Here is a 20,101-nt window from a genome sequence, read left to right as displayed (position 1 = left end):
TAATTATCGGACGCGCAGTCCAAAAAACAAACAAACAAAAATCTAAAAACTAATTTTTCTCCACTTAATGGCAGACACTGCTTTCAAGATAGTGTTACGGCACAAATGAAACTGATAACGACGGCTTGTTGATGTGGCTGTGCTCTCTATTATAAAGCGGTTAGCGAGCAGTTTTCCTCGTTGGGATGCTGAGCAGAGCCTGTTGTGCGCAGTTACGCAACACCCCCGCCTGTCCTGAGAGCTATAAACGGATCAGCGTCTCTCCGCAGCCTCTGCGCTCCTGCTGCCAACCTGACACCGGCCAGCTCTCAGGTACGACGCACCACATCAAGACAAAAACATAATAAATAAAACGACACGCATGGAGGGACGATTCGTTATAGTTCTGATGAACATCTCTATGAAGCTCTCTCTTTTTTAAGCATCATCCCGGTGTGTGTGTGTGTGTGTGTGTTTTGTTTTCATAGAGATGTGATGCAGAATGCAACCTGCTGGTATTTAATACGCACTCAGTCGTCCGCAAGCGAGCAGATGACAGAACATGGCGGAGGGCTGGCAATTCCCCTTAAATCCCTCAGCCGTTAGTTTTACCGCAGTGGCCGCGCTTTTTTAGGGATTTCCCCGCAGTTTGAGCAGCTTTTGTTTGCCGATGCGCACTGCGGCAGTGGCTATGACGTTATTTCTGGGGCATCTATTAAACCACGAAAGTGGCAGCTGTCCTGGGACTGATCCACTTCGACCTGTCTGGAACAAGATCATGTGAGGATACATGTTGCCACCGGAGCCGCCCCGTCTCGGATGCAGACAGTGGCAAACTGCATGAATAATTAAATGCCAAACTTTGCCCGTGCAAGGAGGAATTGTGATGTTTCACTTGATTAACGCAACAGTCGTGCAGTTATTACAGTCTGATCTGCATTAGCCCTCATGCAGAGCTCTGCAGTGTCAGAGAAATGGCTGCTGTACTGCCAGAGGGTTGGATCTGACAAAATGGTGGATTCTGGCTTGGAAGGGAGCAAGTACCGAGTCTGCAGTGTCAGCTGATAGACTCAGATGTGTTGAAGACAAGTTGAGATGTAAAGATGAGCGCAGGAGTTTGGATGGATGTAGGATCAGAGAGTGGGAGGGGCAAGGCGTCTTGTGTTCAGACTCAGTGTTCAGAGGTCTGACTAGCAGCATCTTGAATCATTTCTGAAAAATTAGATATTAAACATTTGAGCATCTTTTTTTTGTTTGTTTTCTGAGAACATAAGCACATTTAGCTGGAATCTTCCCTTAAAATACCTGCAATCAACTGCTTTGCCAATCAAATACATCTCAATAAGTCACCATGTCATGCAAAGGTTAACTTGCTTTGCCAATTTTAAAAATGAAGCCTAAAAGATTTATCAGTGATATTTCAAGGGTTAATTACATGTAATCTTAATCATTCAGGTTTACAGCTGATGAAAAGCAGCTTCACGGAAAATTAGATTTACACAAGACTGAATTAAAAGATTTTTAATTCTGAAATGTAGCACAGAGGTACTGAGGTGTTGGATTCCCGGCTTGCTTCAACGGCGACTCTATAGGTTCTCTGTGGAGTTTAGGTCAGGAACGTTTGTTGGCCAATTAAACAGTCACGATACTATGTTAGCATTAAAGCAGATATTGGTACCTTTGGCTTGAGGTGCCTTGAAGACAACTGTGTTGACTTTGTACCAGGCTCCTCAAGTTATCACTGGCTTTGCAACTTTTCCATTAATATCCTTGGTTTTGTGTCAGTGAGTGTCTACTGGGAAAGTCTTCTCTATATCTTTGTTGGTCATAACATTTCTGCATCAAAAATCCTTTCCGGTATAATGAGTGTCTAATATGCACTAACTTTTTAACGTGTACATATCAAATGTACATTCCTAATGTCTGGTTCATCCATTTCCTGATCTCGATAACTCAACCACAGCTTTAGCGGACTAGTGACTTCAGCCGCCGACTGTGGTCGTCATGGGAAAGGAGAAGCTCCACATCAACATAGTTGTGATCGGCCATGTGGACTCTGGCAAGTCCACCACTACAGGACACCTCATCTACAAGTGTGGTGGCATCGACAAGAGAACAATTGAGAAGTTTGAGAAGGAAGCTGCTGAGGTAAAGTAAATGGGGACAAGTTAAGAATAACCCTTTGATGCAAGTAGAGTGGCTTAGAGCTTAGAAATTGTCTTGTTTAAGACAGTCACTTGTAATAAAAAATGATCTTGATTAAAAAATGTTTTTTTCCAGATGGGGAAGGGCTCATTCAAGTACGCCTGGGTGCTTGACAAGTTAAAGGCAGAGAGGGAGCGTGGCATTACGATCGACATCTCACTTTGGAAGTTTGAGACCAGCAAGTACTATGTTACCATCATAGACGCTCCAGGCCACAGGGACTTCATCAAGAACATGATCACTGGCACCTCTCAGGTCCGCAAAATGAGTAATTACCCCAACTCTGAATGAATTAGTGGATCTGTTTTTATAACTGTTCCTAAAATAGTATTCAAAAGCCATCTTGGAGCGTATGTTCAAGATAATTTGCAATCGTTTTATAATAGTATTTTTTTTTTTTTTTTTGTACATCCTTAGGCTGACTGTGCAGTGCTCATTGTAGCGGCAGGTGTAGGAGAGTTCGAGGCCGGCATCTCCAAGAACGGACAAACTCGGGAGCATGCTCTCCTGGCGTACACACTCGGCGTGAAGCAGCTGATTGTGGGCATCAACAAAATGGACTCAACCGAGCCAAACTACAGCCAGAAGCGCTACGAGGAGATTGTGAAGGAAGTGAGCACCTACATCAAGAAGATTGGCTACAACCCAGACACTGTCGCCTTTGTGCCCATCTCTGGTTGGAATGGAGACAACATGCTCGAGCCAAGCCCAAACGTAAGCGTCTGACTCAACTCAAACCAGCGATGACGGTCAACAGCACCGCAGTAATAGGGAAGAAACTATCGTCAGGCGTACAGAACTTGTCACAGCAAAAGTTAGGCGTCTTCAACTGATTACTAGCATATTATACCGTCTATAAGTTCGCATTTCCATTGGCTTACGTAGTTTTCTATTAGATAATTTAGGATGTTTTGTGAATGTTATTTTTTTTAACAGTTAATTTTCAGATTTGTTCCATTTTTATCTTCTAGATGACATGGTTTAAGGGGTGGAAGATTAACAGGAAGGATGGCAGTGCATCAGGGACCACACTATTGGAGGCTCTGGATGCTATTCAGCCCCCAACGCGCCCGACAGACAAACCTCTACGTCTTCCCTTGCAGGATGTCTACAAAATTGGAGGCATGTAGCGCATTTACGAACATAGAGATAAAAACTCTGTTAGCACATGAGATGGAATTGAATTTTTTTAATACTGCATTCAGTTTCCTTGTAGGACAGCATGTTTTTTATTTTTTTTTTTTAAAGTCCAAAGGTGAACCATTCGATGTCTTTCACCAATGCTCATATTGTGTGGCCTCCTCTTCCTCAGGTATTGGAACTGTGCCTGTGGGTCGGGTGGAAACAGGATTACTGAAGCCTGGCATGGTCGTTACGTTTGCGCCCGTTAATGTGACCACCGAGGTGAAGTCTGTGGAGATGCACCATGAGGCACTGATGGAGGCCCTCCCAGGCGACAACGTGGGCTTCAACGTCAAGAATGTGTCGGTGAAGGACATTCGCCGTGGCAACGTGGCCGGGGATAGCAAGAACGACCCTCCACAGGAAGCTGCCAACTTCACTGCTCAGGTAGACACGACAAACTGTATTTTATAGAAATTAATACCTGTGTAGAAACATGAAACAATCTTCTGAAGTATTTATAGCATCAAGTTATTTTTGAAGTATGGTCAAAGAAAATATTTCCATTACTAAGTCACAGTGATAGGCAGTGGGATGTTCTTTTTTAGTCTATAAAACCTCAAAGGAAATTAGTAAAACACTATGTAATTACTGTTAAATCAGAACAAAAAAACAAAAAACAAAACAAAAATATAATTCTATTTACAGGCCATCCACTTTGCTTTGTAGGTGATTATCCTCAACCATCCTGGGCAGATCAGTGCTGGTTATGCTCCTGTGCTGGACTGCCACACTGCTCATATTGCCTGCAAGTTTGCAGAGCTCAAGGAAAAAATTGACCGCCGCTCCGGCAAGAAGCTGGAAGACAATCCCAAATCTCTCAAATCTGGAGATGCCGCCATCGTTGATATGATTCCTGGCAAGCCTATGTGCGTTGAGAGCTTCTCCGAGTATCCTCCATTGGGTAAGTTCAACTGGGAAGGGCTTGAATGACTTGAAAAGCTCTCAATGTCTCGCTTGGCTCCTCAAAGGTATCCAATACGGCACTGTTAAGTTGTGCTCTGCGTCGTTTTATTTTTCCCTTGAATTTCCTTCACAGGTCGTTTTGCGGTGCGCGACATGCGTCAGACTGTGGCCGTGGGAGTGATAAAAGGTGTGGAGAAGAAAGTGTCTACCACTGGTAAAATCACCAAGTCTGCTCAGAAGGCCCAGAGGAACAAATGAATGTTGTGCTGCTCTGCCGACCACAAGGTCTCCCAAGGCAGGACAGCCCTCATCCAACTCCATCTTATGATTGGCCACTTCAACTTAATAATCAAAGACTGGTTAATCATCACAATGCATCGCAAAAGCATTCGAAGGAAAGAAAGATGTTAGATCCTCAATCCATGTTGCCATACTCCCGAATCCATCTCAGTGGTTAGACTACCATTGTGTAACATGTGGAAACAAGAAGTTGAACAAAAAAAAAAAAAACATGGTACTAAATGTGAGCTGTTAATTTGGTTTATGGTAATACTTTTCTGTGATACTGAACAAATAGACTTACACTGTAAACCTTAGCTGTCTGGAGTTATGGTCCTGGGTCTCTTTACATGTTCTGCTTTAAGTCTTCACACCTACTTACTGCTCAATGTGAACCAATAGCAAGAGTTAAACATGTTAGCTAGAACCGTTTTAGTGTATTAGTGAAACATCTGTTGTATTTAAGCTTTAAATACCACTTAGAAGAAGTTTAAGCCTGTCCTTGTGAAGGGACTCAAAACAGCCTCTCTTTTTGACTCCTGAAGCACTTTGATTGGCATTTTTGCTAATTTTGCACTTTCACCGAGGAATACTGAATTGGCATAAGCTACTGCACCTTATTGTGAGACGGCATGAGCCTCTTTGCAACATTAAACATCTTTCAACCAAAGTACTTTGTTGTCTGGTAGTACTATGTTTGTATCTGAAGCTATGCATTTAGAAAGTCAGAAAATTCCATTAATTCAAGCTTATAGCCACAGGATGTAGCTGTTGTCACAGGAATAAAAAACATCTTTTTTTTTATAATGATGGAAAAAAAACTGCACATAAATCCACTCAATGAAAAGATATCTAATCTGTGAGAAAGTAAATGACTGAATACAACTGCGCATGGAAGAGCTCGAGGGCATTCAACCATATATGGTAGGGGCGTGTAACAGGAAGCCTGGCAGTATATTTTCAGCAGCGCGGTTTCATTGCTTTCATTTCCTCATCATGAGTTGCAGAGAGAGATCTCGTCAGGCAAAGAGCCCTGACTCAACACAATGTTCGGACTCTAGAAAGGAGAAACGGGAAACCATCGGGAGGAAAAAGAAAGAGGATCCTCTGAAGCCAAACCATGCCAAAGAAAAGCCGCCTGTGAAGGAAACCACTAAAGAAAAGGGCAAACATTTGACGAGGGAGCATAGCAGAGAACAACAAACGCCTCCAGAGAAGACTAAAACCCAAATCCATTCCAGCAGGTCCACATCAGTGAAAAAACCTCCTTTGCATAGAGACCTGGAATCACAAGCTACAACTATGAGGTCAGAGACGGCAAAGGCTTCTCTCAAGACCACTAAACCTAAAGCTGGTGGTAAGGAAGAGACCCTAACTCGCTGTACCAAGGCTGCAGGAAAGATGGAAGGCGCACAACTTGAGGAGAAAAAGATAGATAGACCTTCAGGGGGGAAAAAAGAAACAGCTGCTGAAAAGTCCTGCGATACAGAACATGCTGACAAAATAAAGCCAAAGATGCTGAAGACAAGATCAGTTTCAGAGGACTCTGTCCTACAGTCTACTTTAGAAAAACTGAAGATTAGGGCAAAGGACAAATCAGATACGAGTAAAGTTGTGAATGATTTTATAGAAAACCTAATTAGGCATTTAAAAAAGGAAACCATATGTTTTCAAGACGTAGACAAACCGCTGCGCACAGGAAGCTATTATGAAAACCTTAAGGTGAGATACAACTGCTAACATTTTCTCAGATTTATTGAATGTGTTCCACAGCACAAACATTTTTAGAAATGCCATCATCTGGTAACCATAACGTCACTAAGTTATTTATGCCAAATGACATTCTTGTTCACACAGATCTTAGATCCTGACGAGTTTGACGTTATGCTTCCAATGCCGGTTGAACGAGTTCAGGTCGAACCATTTCGGGAAAACGGAGCCTTCTACAGCGTGGCATTAAAACGTGGCAATAGCCATTTAATGAAATTCCAGCAGAATGATGTTTTATCCGCAAGCGAAATGCTTCAAGAGTTCAGAAACGAAGTGAAGAAATTTGCCAAAGGATTTCCAGGTTAGTGCCCAACTTGGGGGGCTTTGTTCTGCGTTTGCATTTTATGTCAAATTAACCTAATCAAACAAATATTTTACAGATATTTCATGAATATATCACATTTCCAGTAATTACATGCATTTTTCAGGGGGTGAGGTGAATATAAACCAGTCATCATTTTGTAATGAAAACTGTCATTCTTGCTTTAGCGTGGACGATTGAGAAAAAAAAAGGAGGCTGCCCTGCAGTGACCTTGACCCATAAAGTGGGCTCAGTCACCATTTCCCTCGATGTTGTTCTCTGTCTCAAAGTGACATCAAGCTGGCCGTCTTTCACCAGTGACGGCTTGAAAATTGACCAGTGGCTTGGGACTAAAGTGAAACGGGAGTACAAATGGAAACCTTACTACCTTGTGCCAAAATACGAAGGTAGAGGCAACGTGGAAAACGACGGCGTTCTTAACAAAGGTGAGTGCAACTTTACAGAACTTCTGAAATGAATTATCCAAGTGTTGGCAGACTGAAAAGAGGATTAGGAATGTCTAATACAATAGGTTAAAGAGTCTACATGCTATCTTACTAGACCAGCCTTACTTACACTGCAGCTAATGGACTGTTTTGTTTGTCTTTCCATCGCAGATGCCTGGCGGATTTCATTCTCCCACATTGAGAAGGATATTATAAAGAAACATGGATCGGAGAAGACATGCTGTGAAAGAGGGGGAGCAAGCTGCTGCAGGCAAGACTGCTTACACATATTTTGCAAACACTATTTTTTTTTATGTAATTAACATAATTACAGAATTAAAAACAGCCTCGGCAAAAGATATAACCAGATTTTCTTTGATGGAAAATCCAGGCCCTCTGATAACATATTTTTTTTAATCACGTGTGGGATTCATAATCTCAAAACGTTTTTCAGTTCTTTATCAATTCTCAAGTGTATTTATTCGAGTTTTTTTTTTTTAATCCAGAAAACACTGTCTGAAGCTCCTCAAGCATCTCCTGCATCTGCTGAAGGAAAACGACCCTTCATTTGCCAAGTTCTGCTCCTACCACGCCAAGACGACGCTCCTGCACGCCTGCTGCTCCAGAACCAGAGACAGCGACTGGGGAGCGTCAGATCTCAGTCGGTGCTTCGGCCTGCTCCTGCAGGACTTCGAAAGCCACCTGAGACGTGGTGAACTCTACAACTTCTTCATCCCCAGTCAGAACCTTCTCTCTGGTCTGGGGAAAACCCGCTGCAAGCATTTGGCAGACTGCGTCAAGGAGCAACGAGAAAGCGGCTTCCCCATCTTTGACACATATCTTCAAAATCCATGTTAAGCAATAGATCGGGGAATTCTGATCCCGAGCTCAACGTTCATGTCAGATCAATTTCACTGATGTGAGAGAGATTTTACTGGGGGGTTTTTTCCTGTTAAAATACAAAACAAAAAAACTAAATTATTTAAATATTTCTTTTTTATTAAATATTTAAAGAAACGGAGTTTCTATTGCTTCCACTAATTCCTCTTAAGAAACACTATATAAACACATTTACAGTCGCAGTAGTTATTTTTACGTCACATAGATCTGCTTTTAATATTACAAAGGTTCAGGGGTTTATTAACATTTGAATGAAATATATTCATAATCAGCAGATTAACCTACTGCAATGGCCCCAATGAAATCTGCTGTACAAGCGTTAGTTGTCCACCTATTAATTTTTTCCCCCAGTCTACAAACTTATACCAGATTGGTTCTGATTCACAACACGAGATGTTAACCACTCCTATCAACACAATCCCACTCAGGTCCTTGGTGGCTTCGTCTTAGTCGTACCTTGTTCATGAGGTGAAACTGGGTGTTGCAAAGTCATTTTCTTATGTAATCCATTGTGCATATTTGTTTAATGATAAAAAAATACCAGTTACACTAATAATAAAGGGGGAAAAGTCATCTGGTGACTGATATTTATGCACCGTTTAGTTTTTACTAAATGAACCCAAATAAACATTTTACAGTGTAGCCATTTGCATGTTTTGTGGTTGTCTAATGACCAACTCTGCAAAATTTTATTTGGGTGGCATAAAACGATCTCACATTTTGAGTTATAAACCGTCATCTGATTTAAATGTTCTAGGAATACAATTTTCTTCAAATGTGAAATTGAACTTTGGCCCCATCTCCATAAGTTTTGGCATTTTATCAAAGTTCACTGTTATTCAGTTTACCTGTTTTTTTTTTGTGTTTTTTTTTGCAATGCATCACCATCTCCTTCCCTTAGTGACGCATTTATGCTGCTTAATGTCGATGTTTTTCTTTGTAAGATTATAAAATTTGGATTAAAATAAAGTAAAAATAAAAAAGAAACTGAACTCTAGCATTTCTTTGACATGCGGCTCATGTTGTGATTGCGGGCATTACTGGGTGGCCATATATAATCCAACCTGCTCGGGAAGGGGAATAAATCAGTCATTTGTAAAAGATTTCTGATTCCTGATAGAAGGCGAATGGCACACAGCAGTTCTCACAAGACCTTACAGTAATCCACATCTTAAGTTAAATATGTCCAATCCACAAAGATAACTGCTTTATATTACACCAGTTGCATAAATAATAAGAAATAAGCATGTACTGGAATAAAATGTACCTGCAAAACAGGTTAAATAAATTAGCAAAACAGAAACTTACAGCTTTCTTGGTCTCATGGTAATTTATAAGGACGTTAAGAATTACTCATACAAGATAATCATCACAGTCACTGAATGTTACAACATTCAGTGACTTTATGACGTTCACAGAATTTACAGCTTTAAGTTAGTGTTGGAAGGCAATTACATTAGTTACTCTATATGCTGCACAAGAGCCTTCATGCTGTGGGTCAACTAAAATCTTACCTTTGAGTTTGGTAGAAAGGTAATGATTATGAAGTTTTATTTGTTTTGCTTCTTCAGTCTTTTCAAACTTATCGTGACCATGCTGGCCTCTCAGGAGGATTTTGTCTAAGTGTTGGAAGACACTTATAAGATTAGATACTCTACATTCATTGCACCACTGCCTTTTTGCCGTGGTTAAAAGTGAAGAAAAGATAATTTACAGGGTTGGGAAAATAGTAATGTTTTGAAGTTTAATTTATTTTCTTCATCTTTTCAGTCTGCAAAATTCTTGATACAGTGGAAAGACAGGAAGCAATAAAAATTAAACATTTTGTTTTTTTCCTTTACAATTACAGAAAACCTCGACCTTTGTAATTAAATATTTTGAACGACAACTTAAGATGCACACTGGACAGGATGTTTCTTCAAAAAGAGAATTTATTTAACACGTTTCCCCCCCAAAAAAATTCCACACATATTCAGTCTATAGAAACAAGGCTGATGACACAGAAAAAACAAACACTGGACTAAGAACAGTGCAATCTGTTAACCTTTAAACTTGTATGAAAAACAATAATGATGTCTACCTGGCAAAACAGACATTTTTTAAAATAAATTTTAAGCAAAAGAATAAAAAAAAACAACTTATGTACAATCAAAAGAAATTACAGCCAGCTTTAGACTGTATTCCAACCTGCTGAGAAAGAAAAAAAAACAAAATGTCACATTTCCAAAGTAACACAAAAATACATTTTCATTATTTTCTGTTTTTACTAATAGTCTGTGTGTCACATTTTTATTGACGTTCACCAATCTTAATAGTTTAGTGCTGCATGACGGTACATTTTCCTCTTACGTGATAAAATTATTCCACATAAAGAAAGTTAGTTTGCTTTCCTGACAAAAGTATTAGTCAGAGCCTAGTGGTTGCTAAGACTCTTGACAACAGAGCATTAAGTGTTGTGAGAGAGGATGCGATGATGTTTGAATACATTTTTGTGTGGAGGTTAGCTTTAAATTACAACCACTTCCCAGAAACAGTTTTATTTTTGGTGCAGCTCCAGCCTTTCTGCGATATCCACATGTAGGGCTGTGGCAATACACTAACCTCACGATACAATACGCGGTATTGTATATTGTGATACAATATGATATTATTCAATACATTTTTATGATTTTATGAAAGATTTTAGAGAAAAAGTGATTTTGGTGACATTTTGTGACTGTTCCACAGACTTGCATTGAATTAATTTAATAGATGTTTTTGTTATACATTTGCTTTGTTAAAATGCTAATTGTGTGACTTTGTGTATTTGCTTATGCAGACAAGAAACTTTTTTTTATGTCTTATTCACTTATATTATACAATGTAATTTATCCATTTTGTTGTTTCACTGTATGTCATTTTTAATGTACATGTGCAACTGGGTAAAAAATGTCATGTGTGATAGCTGTCATTTCATTCATGTGAATTTGACACAAAACAAAGTAGGATTTAATGCATCGATACTCGCAGATGAAAAATCGATACTTTTTGAAGAAAAAAAAATATCGATAAATATCATACAATTACACAGTCCTATTCACATGGTTGTTTAGCGTAGGGGTGTTCACATCCAGTCCTTGAGAGATACCGTCAGATGCATCCATACTCCAACAGACTGGGATCAGCTCTGAACAGGCCTGAGAACGAGCCATTCATTTGATTCAGGTGTGTTGGAGCAGGGAAGCATCTGAAAGTTGCAGGACGGCAGCTCTCGAGGACTGGATCTGAGCTTTAGAGAGCGTGCAAACTTACATCTCCAGAGATTAGAATCGCCAGTTTTGGCCTCTGTCATTGCCGTCTCTCCGTCCACCGCCTCCTCTTCCACCCCATCCATGTCCTCTTGGAGTATACATCTCTCTCTCCATCTTGTGCTTCTCGTATCTCTCTGCCATCAGCACCAAGTCTTCTGGGACGTCCTGAAACAACATCATGTGATGTGGGTTGCTACCCAACATTTACACATTCAGATACTACACCAAATGCCAGCATTGTTAGTGTCTTCCCTTAAATGTTGCATATATAATTTAGATTTCATATCATTACAAGTCAGTTACATCAATGTCATTGAATAACCTTCCTTTGTTGACTGATATACATACATTTATTGGTCAGTGTTTAGGGCAACACTTTTCAGTATTGATATTTTCCATTTAAACCTTCTGATAAACAATTTGCAAGTATTTACTTGTCCTGCTCTCTCCAGGATAGAAATCAGCTCTGCGGCCATCCTCCAGTTATCTCTAGTTAACAGAGTAACGGCAGCACCGGATCGTCTGGAATAAAAATGCATCCCCGTCACAACTAACCCAGAGTAAGCCAAAGGTTACGCATGTAGATGGTTAACACCGTCGATCTCTTACCCTGCTCGGCCTGTTCGGCCCACACGGTGGACGTACTCTTCAATGTTTCTTGGGAAGTCGTAGTTAAAAACATGCGTGATGTCATGGACATCCAACCCTCTGGAGGCCAGATCTGTGGCGACCAGGATGCGAACCCGACCTGAAAAAGTGAACACAAACACTAAGGGTGCATTCACACCAGCCCTGCGTAGTCTGCTTTAATTGAACTCTGGTTTGTTTGCCTTTAAAGTCCAGTTTGTTTGGAGAGGTCTGAATGTGCAATCAAACTCTGACGGGAAACAAAAAAAAGCGAATTCTGGTGTAGTTTGAATTTTTATGTAAATTCTAAGCGGACTGGAAACCGCCCCAAAAGCAGGAAGTGGACTATAACGCAGGGAATTCTAGGTAAATAAACCCAAAACAAAGTCTAGCAAAATTCAATGTATTTTTCTGTTAATTAATGTGGTAGACCAGCAGTTCCTTAATTGGGAAGTGGAAGGAAATGGTTCAAGCCTTTTACGAGTAAAAACCTAAATATTGTGGCATGCATTTGTATTATGCGCCATTAATTTGACCTTTCAAAATCAGTGATTCCCCAACCCCGATCCTCAGGGCACACTGCTCTGTACGTTTAAGGCGTTTCCTTGTTTCAGCCGAGTCGATTTCAATTGATGGCAGATTAACAGGCAATGGCTGAACTGCCATCAGCTGAATCAGGTGCATTAAAGCAGGGAAACATCTACAACATGCAGGACAGCCTGAAGGACCAGGGTTGGGAAACACTGGAACTAAATGAAGTCCGGTGCAACAAATTGCTTTCAAAAAGGACTGGTTTGGGGGGGAAAAGTCTTATTTAACAAAGTATTTATCAATATCAAATCTATTTAAAATATGTCTGATTTAAGATCTATCAAGTGCCACCATGAATGAAATTTACATCAGAAAAAAAACACTCCAAATATAGGAGATGTCTGGGAGAACTTACAGAATTACAATTAAGCACAGCAAACACTGTGAACTCAGCTTTGTGCCCAAGAAAAGGCAAAAAAAGCAGGCTAGAATTAGCAGATAATTACTGATTTTTGTGATTGTAATAATTGAATCACAGAATGCAATGAAGGTGCTCATGTGCACAAAAAAAAGTAGTTTAAGACCTGTAATGAACATATTTAAGGCCAACAGACATTGTTTTAAATTAAATTTTAATCAAACAAATTTAGGACTTTTAAATGTTGAAAATTAATAAATGACGGTTTTCTGACATACTCTCCTTAAAGTCCCGGAGAGCCTCTTCCCGGGAGCTTTGTTCGCGGTCTCCATGGAGACACTGCACAGCAATACCTTGCAGAGACATGTCACTCGACAGGTCGTCTGCACTGGTTTCACAGAAACACAAACACAGAGGGCACACAGTTGGTGCAGGTTCCTACAGTAGTTGTGGCTCATCTTTTAAAAGAAGTGGTCATCTCCTCACTCACGTAATCTTCTTGCCCACAAAGATTAAGACTTTATCCTGGGGTTGCATGTTCCTGATGAAGTCAAAAACATACATCTTTTTCTCCTCCTCCTTAACAATCTCTAGGGTCTGCTGCACCGTGTTTACTGCCTGATGCACAGATGGAGAGACGCAAAGCATGAAGCACGGGGAAACAAAAGACGAAATAAAAGTGAAGCACAAACAGAATGTTTTCACTTCCTCTTACAGCCAAGTCCAGAGTTCCCACATAAACCATCATGGGATTCTTTAAATAGGATTTAGCCAATCTTCTTACACCTGTGGGCCAGGTGGCACTGAAACATGAAGCCAACAATAGCAGTTCAGTTTTCAGTCTTTTACATCATACATTTGATATTAAATTGGGAAGGAAACTGAAACACCAGGAAGAATATTTACAGTTAGCTAAGAATAAGCAGTGAAAGGATTCTTTACATTACTTTCTATTGTTAGAAACATCCTTAAATGTCTGATTAAATTATATCTGATGATTCTCAAAATCCAACTTCTTTTCAGCCATGATGAAACATTTTTATGTTCATAAACACAGATTACTCCAGCAAAGCTATTTTGGCCAACCCCTCAAGAGCTGCCCTATCTTCTTTGCTTTGGATTAAGTACTAATGTCCCTACTATGATTAAAAACTGAGGTATACCTGGTCATGACTGTCTGCCGGTCTGGACGAATGTCCAGCAGAATCTTCAGAATCTGCGGTTCGAAGCCCATGTCGAGCATGCGGTCAGCCTCGTCCAGCACCTTTCCCCCCCACCCCAACAATCACTTCAGCATCAAAACTTTTCCAAACGGCATGTAAAAGTAGATAAAAGTTCAGATTTAAACCTTTTCAGTACAAGAATTTCTAAAAAACACAATCGTCGAAAAGAAAGAGGCATTCTGTACTGCAAATGTTGGAAAAGAAAAAGCAATAAAAGCTGACCAAGTAGGTGATGGAGCGTAGATTGATGAGGTCGTTCATCTGTAAGTCGTTGAGTCGGCCAGGTGTAGCGATCACGATGTCCACGCCGCTCTTCACCAGGTTGATCTGTCCTCTTCTGTCTCCCCCTCCGTAGACACAGATGCTAAGAGACGGAGGAAAAGAAGGACACTGTGATTCTATCAAAGCACAAGTAACTGATCCTTTACCACAGGTTTACCTTTTGTATCCTTTGAAGCTGTACTTGCTGCACTCTGCTTCAATCTGTAGAGCAAGTTCTCTGGTCGGGGTCAGCACCAACATGCCCGGGCCTCCCCTTTCAGCTCTGCGTCTATTGTTGAAACGAGAACACAAGGGTTTTAATAAATGCACAAAAAATAATCCACATGATCATTTTCATGAAAGCAAAAAAGTTCTGAACTCACACAGGCTGTCCGTCCATATGAATGAAGCCCGGCAGCAGGTAGGCCAGAGTTTTCCCTGTTCCTGTCTGAGCAATCGCTATCAGGTCCTCCCCGATGAGAAGCACCGGCCAGGCCTGAGACTGGTCAACGGGTTGTGCAGCAGGTCATCAACCATGTTAATACAAGCTGCACTTTTACCAAATTAAGTAACTTCAAAATGTACACAGGTGTTCAAGTCGGTTCTTAAATGGCGTGTAAATCCTAATGGTCCTCATTTGAACTTAATGAAAGGACCAGAGTTTGGTCATGTTCGGTTGACAAAATAGAAACTTTGGCTTAATTACTGGTAAAAATGGAAGCTGATAAAACTTTAGCAAAACTCCTTTGAGGGTTTTGGTTCAAGGCCACAGGGGTTTCTTTGAAAGAAGCCTGAGAAAGAGACTCCCTGAGATGAGGGAGTTGGAGGGGAGGCGCCGTTTACGTGACTGAAGATGATATCAAAGAGAATTGTGTCAAGTTTCACTTCTTCATTTTCTTCCTTCTCTAGCCTGATCTCTGAGAATAAATGATTCTGCTATTACTTTGATTTTATAAATTTAATTATTATTTATTGATTTTACAAGTTAATTAAATCAAAAATATCCACATATAAATTGTTCTGAGACTCTTTGTTGGTACTTCTGATGTGGTGCAGTAAAATCAGCAACAGAGTTGGGCTTTATGAAACCGAAACAATGACTGAAAGGTCTGTTCAGAAGAGTCACTTGCTCAAGCTCACCTGTGCAGATAAGCTGTGCAATAAACCTAGTGCTTCAGCGCAAAGCAGAAATAATGTTAATGATTGGTGCAGCAGCTTCCAGTTGCTGCACCAGCACAATATAGAGTTCTCTAAACATCCCATTTTCACTTCACTCTCCTCTTCTGTTATTGTGAAATAAAAGGCAAACTTAACAGGATGACAATGCAGTTTAATTTCATCCTACATCCGTATAAAAATTTGACAAAACATGAACATAATCAGGCTATCTGCAGGTCAAATTTAAAACTTAAGACATTTTTAATGTAAACTTGAAGTACGTTTAAGGCAACAGAAGTGAGCCAGAGGCAAAAACGAACAATGTCCAGCCAACTGGTGATACATTTGCACTTACCCATGATGGATGCAAAAAAGCTAAGCTCATATTTATGTCTAAACGCATCAATTTATGGCTTTTTAAAGATGCATGGACACCTTGATGAGTGAGGGTTTAAGGAGTATTTACTGGGTGACAGTAAATATTTAGACATCTACTACTTAGAAAAGAAATAAAAACAATCAGACGTTATTGTAAAGTCACAGAGATTGTTAGGCGATGCAAACAAAGAGAGAAGAGAAAAACATCCACCTTTGATGTTTAGAGAAGCTTAAAAAGAGCAACTTCAGAGTAGAGGAAGAAAAATAGTGAAACCTGAATGTGCCATGCTTCGTCAAGAGGAAATGGAAAATATTTAGTGGCGATTCACACACAAGAATCTGGTTTCACTTTTTGACAATAAGAGAGGTACTTTCTACATACAAAGAAAAAAAAGAAGTTCTCCCAGCTGTTAGTGCCATTCGTGCACTTTCATTTCTTCTGATGGGGACTACAGATACGAATTTCATAAATGGGCCTAAAACAGATAAGGATTCCCAACAATAAAAGTGAAGGACCATTTGCATCGAGTCTGAGCTTAGCACAACGCTCCGAAACAGAAAAAAATGCATCAATGTTAGATAGTCTGATAGCACCGCTCTAAAGTTTGTTTCATTGTTTCATCTGCTGATGAGAATGTTTCATTTTGTTCTAAAAATTGGATTTGTGTAAAAAAAAAAAAAAAAAAAAAAAGATAACTGAAAACATGTTATTTCATGAAATTGTGTAAGTGCTTGGATAATACCTGGATGGGGGTTGGCTTGACAAAACCAACACGCTCAATATTCTCCATAATCTCTGGATACGGTTGGAAAGCCTCCAGAAACGTACGACAGGGATTAGGAATGGGTCGCTTCTCTCCCTCCTCCTTTATGTCATCTACAAATATATTGTTATTTTCCTTCCTGCAAAAATAGGGGAAAATTTGTTTCACATCACAAAGTGGTCAGATTTGGTTTACTGTATTTAAAGAGGCAGCAGGCAGATTGTTTTCTGTGGTAAATACATTTATTATCCAGTGTTTAGGACTTGATCAGAAAATTCAAAACTGACAAAAAGGCAAACAGCTTTACTAATGGTACAAAAAATATTAAGCCTCTGTTGTTAGGTACTTTGACGGTAATATTTTAAAAAATTCCCCACAGACAACTTTTTCTGTTTAGTACCAGTATTAGCAAATGTCAGGGGAAATCAGCAGAGAACAGCCAAGTGCTTCCACAGGACAGACGCAAACATCTGGAGGACAGACGCAAATATCCGGCCTGCGGCTCACATACCAACTCTGAAAGAGCAGTTCCTGCAGTTCCTGTTCTTATGTGGTTTAAGCCACACAAAGTAGACAATTAAAAGATGACTGAGCGCCTTGCCTGGGTGTCAGGTTCTGTCTGTTTCAGCAGACAAGAAAAAGCATTTTGCCTGCTGTAGCTGTAAGGTTCCCCCTTACACTTCTTAAAATTGCTGCTCATTAAATACAATATTATTAGTTTTGGTCACTGATGTTAGTATAAGTCGGACAATAAAAGAAGAATCTAGAGGAAGCTTCAGTGTTTGAGAATAAAATTGGATTTTTATCTATAATAAAAGGAACAGCCAGATGTAAAAAAAAAAAGAAGTTACCTCCATGCAGCGACTTCATCAGGTGTGAGCATGGACACACTCGCTGCTTCTGTGTAAAAGTTCTTCTTCAGCGGTGGGAGGTCTGAGAAAAGTTTGAGAACATCAACAGGAGCTCGATCAAACTCATGGATGACACGCATATATTTTGTTTTCACTGGAATCATTATTTACACTTGGGTACATAACGCCAAAGCAGTTCAGCAATAAAACGCATTACTGACTGAACTCGGCGTGAATCGGCTGCCCCACCTTTCCACTTCAGCTCCTCAAATTTTTTCCTGTTTTGTCGGATGTCGTTCCAGTCAATGGCCGAAGATGGCGGGCCGTCGCTTGCAGCCTGCGGCGCCTCCTTCGACCAGGCGGAGTCGTTCCTGTTCATCCCTCCTGTACCCGCTCTTCCTCCAAACCTTTCCCCGTCACTGTACCGGCCTCTACCTGGACCTCAGAAACAAAACGCAGTACCAAGAACTTGAAGAAAGTGTATTGACCACCAGCAGCAGGAAAAGGAAACTCGATGTTTGACCAGAAAGTAGTACTCTTTTTTTTTTTTTGGAGTCTTTCTTTGCACATCCTCCGAATCTACAAATTATGGATCTGGCTAACTGGTCTCTCAATGCAATTGATCAAATTTTCTCAACGAGAAGAATGAAGGCTAAGGAGAAGGGATTAGGTGTATTTTACAGAATAACACACTGATTAACACGTTATATTGTAGGAAAATAAGCCTTTTAACTCATGGTCTTGTAGGCCCAGATGTTCACCCTTACAAAACTGCCATAAGTAATTCAGTTTATTTGTAGTGGATGTCAGTTTTTTTACTTCATGTTTTTTATTTAATCACCATAATATTGTTTAAAGCTCCAGCTTGAAGCCTTATCAGTTAGTTTTCCCCAGTGAAAGTAAAATTCACCACTTCCAAAAGAGACCAATATGTACCGTAAGTAGAAGAGCCGCCTGCAGTCAGGTCTTCAATCATTCCTCTGGCCTTTTGCTGAGCAGCGGACGAACCAGAGATGGACACTTCTCCATCGTAATCTCCCCTGGTAATCTTTAAAACCAAAACAAAAAATATTTACATTTTACACTGGAAATATCCTAAGACATGCTCTCAACTGTGTCTTAAAGTTACATTTTAAATAAAGTATTCAGGAACACAGACTAACTTATAAGTGTGCAGTTTCTGTTTAAATATAACTCAGGTTTTTATACGTTTATTTACTTCCTGTTGGGAAAAACGTTGGTGCCTCACTTTTGTTTCAACAAAACCATTTTTGATTCAGGTTTAGCTGGATGTTTGTCCAACTTAGGCTGATAGTTTGTAAGTTATTGTTTTTAATAACATATCAATAATAAACTCTGAGGGTTTGATACAAAAGCAAATGGTTTTCTAACCCATGGATAAGATCTTTCATGTGGAAGATTCTAAAAATAATAGTAAGACTGGAATGCTTGTTGCAAGCTTGATTTTGACCCTTAAAACAAGCATTAAAAAAAAAAAGATTAAACAATACATTTCATAGTTATTGTTATGGGTAGATTTTTAAAATAGTCAAATCACCACAGCTGGTAAAGTCCAATCCAGTAAACATGTGGCTTACTGAAATGGTGTCCAAACCTTTTGCCAAGAGAGCTTGAGTTGCTAAGTTGAAAGACCGTAGGGCCACTAAAATATATTTTCTTCACATTTTAAAACAAAGTTTTATCTGCTCAATAGTAAAATAAAAAAAAGTACATTTTATTAAAGTCAACAAATTCAAGAGAAGCAAGATCTGCCTTTGAGAAAAAGTAGGTCGATGTACTTCGTGGTTCTAGTTACTCCAAAATTAAGATAAATACAAAAACGTCCTTAATAAACGGGAACCTATTTTTTTGTAACTTATGCAATAAGCAGTTGTAATTCAACCCCAAAGCGTTTCCAGTGTGCAACGAGGACGCCGTTTCTGGCGGTCCTACTCGCTTCCTGTTAGCACTTGCCTTGATCCGAGCACCGCTGCTCTCTTCAAGTTCACGAATTTTAGCTCCGCCGCGACCTGTGAACACAGTTCAATGTTAAACCTTAACAAGCCAGACTTCAAAACACAAATAAAACATTTAAAAGTGTTTTTGCCCGATTCAGTAAAATTAGCCGCTTAAGAAACGGTAAATATTTAAATGGGGAAGAAGTTAAAACGGTAGAAAATAATTAACTTAGCATAATTAGCAGACCAAATAGCAACGTCTGTTTTAAGCTGAGTTCAGGTTTTAAGCTTACCAATTATCCTTCCAATGGACATATTTTCCACTTTGAAAGTAAGAGGCTGGAATCCGTCGGACATTTCGTTCCCTCTCCGACGGTCTCCAGGCCCCCCGCCGCGGTCTGTTTCACCTCTTCGGCTCCTGAACTCGAACGCATCTCGGCGGCGCTCAACTCTCGCCTCGTTCGGTTCTCTAGACCAGGTTTGACTTTTTAGACCGGAATAAACACTTCCATCTCCTTGGCTATCTTTTCCCAATAACGTGTTGTTAGTCGCAGATAGTTTAGGGGCAGGTTTCTCAATGGCAACACCGTGCTTGTCGTACTCGTCCTCCCAGTCAGACATTTTAAATTCTGCTGCGCCACCATCAACCCTGAAGTCTCAAAGAAATCTTTCTC

General features: G+C 40.0%; 3 protein-coding genes across 7 annotated transcripts; 2 read left to right on the top strand and 1 right to left on the bottom strand.

The window, feature by feature from the left end:
* The first annotated feature begins 218 nt into the window (after window positions 1-218).
* eef1a1a (eukaryotic translation elongation factor 1 alpha 1a) lies at window positions 219-4,764 on the top strand. Of its 2 annotated transcripts, none has more exons than XM_015020125.1 (8): window positions 219-312; window positions 1,943-2,127; window positions 2,260-2,439; window positions 2,602-2,898; window positions 3,156-3,306; window positions 3,497-3,753; window positions 4,036-4,270; window positions 4,406-4,764. In XM_015020125.1, exons 2-8 carry the CDS (start codon window positions 1,984-1,986, stop codon window positions 4,528-4,530), a joined length of 1,389 nt encoding a protein of 462 aa, XP_014875611.1. In that variant the 5' UTR covers window positions 219-312; window positions 1,943-1,983; the 3' UTR covers window positions 4,531-4,764. The 2 variants fall into 2 exon arrangements, with proteins under 2 accessions (XP_014875611.1, XP_014875612.1); XM_015020126.1 differs by lacking the exon at window positions 219-312 and adding an exon at window positions 390-759.
* Window positions 4,765-4,884: 120 nt separating this feature from the next.
* On the top strand, window positions 4,885-8,960 carry cgasa (cyclic GMP-AMP synthase a). 2 transcript variants are annotated; one of them, XM_015020123.1, is made up of 5 exons: window positions 4,885-6,273; window positions 6,409-6,622; window positions 6,913-7,068; window positions 7,240-7,339; window positions 7,575-8,960. In XM_015020123.1, the coding sequence occupies exons 1-5, from the start codon at window positions 5,443-5,445 to the stop codon at window positions 7,924-7,926; spliced, it is 1,653 nt and encodes a 550-aa protein (XP_014875609.1). In that variant the 5' UTR covers window positions 4,885-5,442; the 3' UTR covers window positions 7,927-8,960. The 2 variants fall into 2 exon arrangements, with proteins under 2 accessions (XP_014875609.1, XP_014875607.1); XM_015020121.1 differs by having other exon boundaries at window positions 6,811-7,068.
* Window positions 8,961-9,845: 885 nt separating this feature from the next.
* ddx43 (DEAD (Asp-Glu-Ala-Asp) box polypeptide 43) lies at window positions 9,846-20,101 on the bottom strand. 3 transcript variants are annotated; one of them, XM_015020117.1, is made up of 17 exons: window positions 19,721-20,101; window positions 19,444-19,499; window positions 18,406-18,517; window positions 17,719-17,910; window positions 17,470-17,551; window positions 16,598-16,757; window positions 14,702-14,820; window positions 14,497-14,607; window positions 14,280-14,421; window positions 13,998-14,098; window positions 13,550-13,637; window positions 13,325-13,452; window positions 13,113-13,222; window positions 11,868-12,006; window positions 11,693-11,780; window positions 11,260-11,423; window positions 9,846-10,158 (listed from the first exon to the last, which is right to left on the bottom strand). In XM_015020117.1, exons 1-16 carry the CDS (start codon window positions 20,046-20,048, stop codon window positions 11,271-11,273), a joined length of 2,109 nt encoding a protein of 702 aa, XP_014875603.1. In that variant the 5' UTR covers window positions 20,049-20,101; the 3' UTR covers window positions 9,846-10,158; window positions 11,260-11,270. The 3 variants fall into 3 exon arrangements, with proteins under 3 accessions (XP_014875603.1, XP_014875604.1, XP_014875605.1); XM_015020118.1 differs by having other exon boundaries at window positions 9,846-10,155; XM_015020119.1 differs by having other exon boundaries at window positions 17,719-17,904.

This window comes from Poecilia latipinna, unplaced genomic scaffold (genome assembly GCF_001443285.1).
Source record: "Poecilia latipinna isolate Pla-1442-1.1 unplaced genomic scaffold, P_latipinna-1.0 Scaffold2534, whole genome shotgun sequence".
NCBI classification, from domain to species: Eukaryota; Metazoa; Chordata; class Actinopteri; order Cyprinodontiformes; family Poeciliidae; genus Poecilia; species Poecilia latipinna.
The sequence above is the reverse complement of the archived record's forward strand: the minus strand, read 5'-3'. Positions and strand labels throughout refer to the sequence as shown.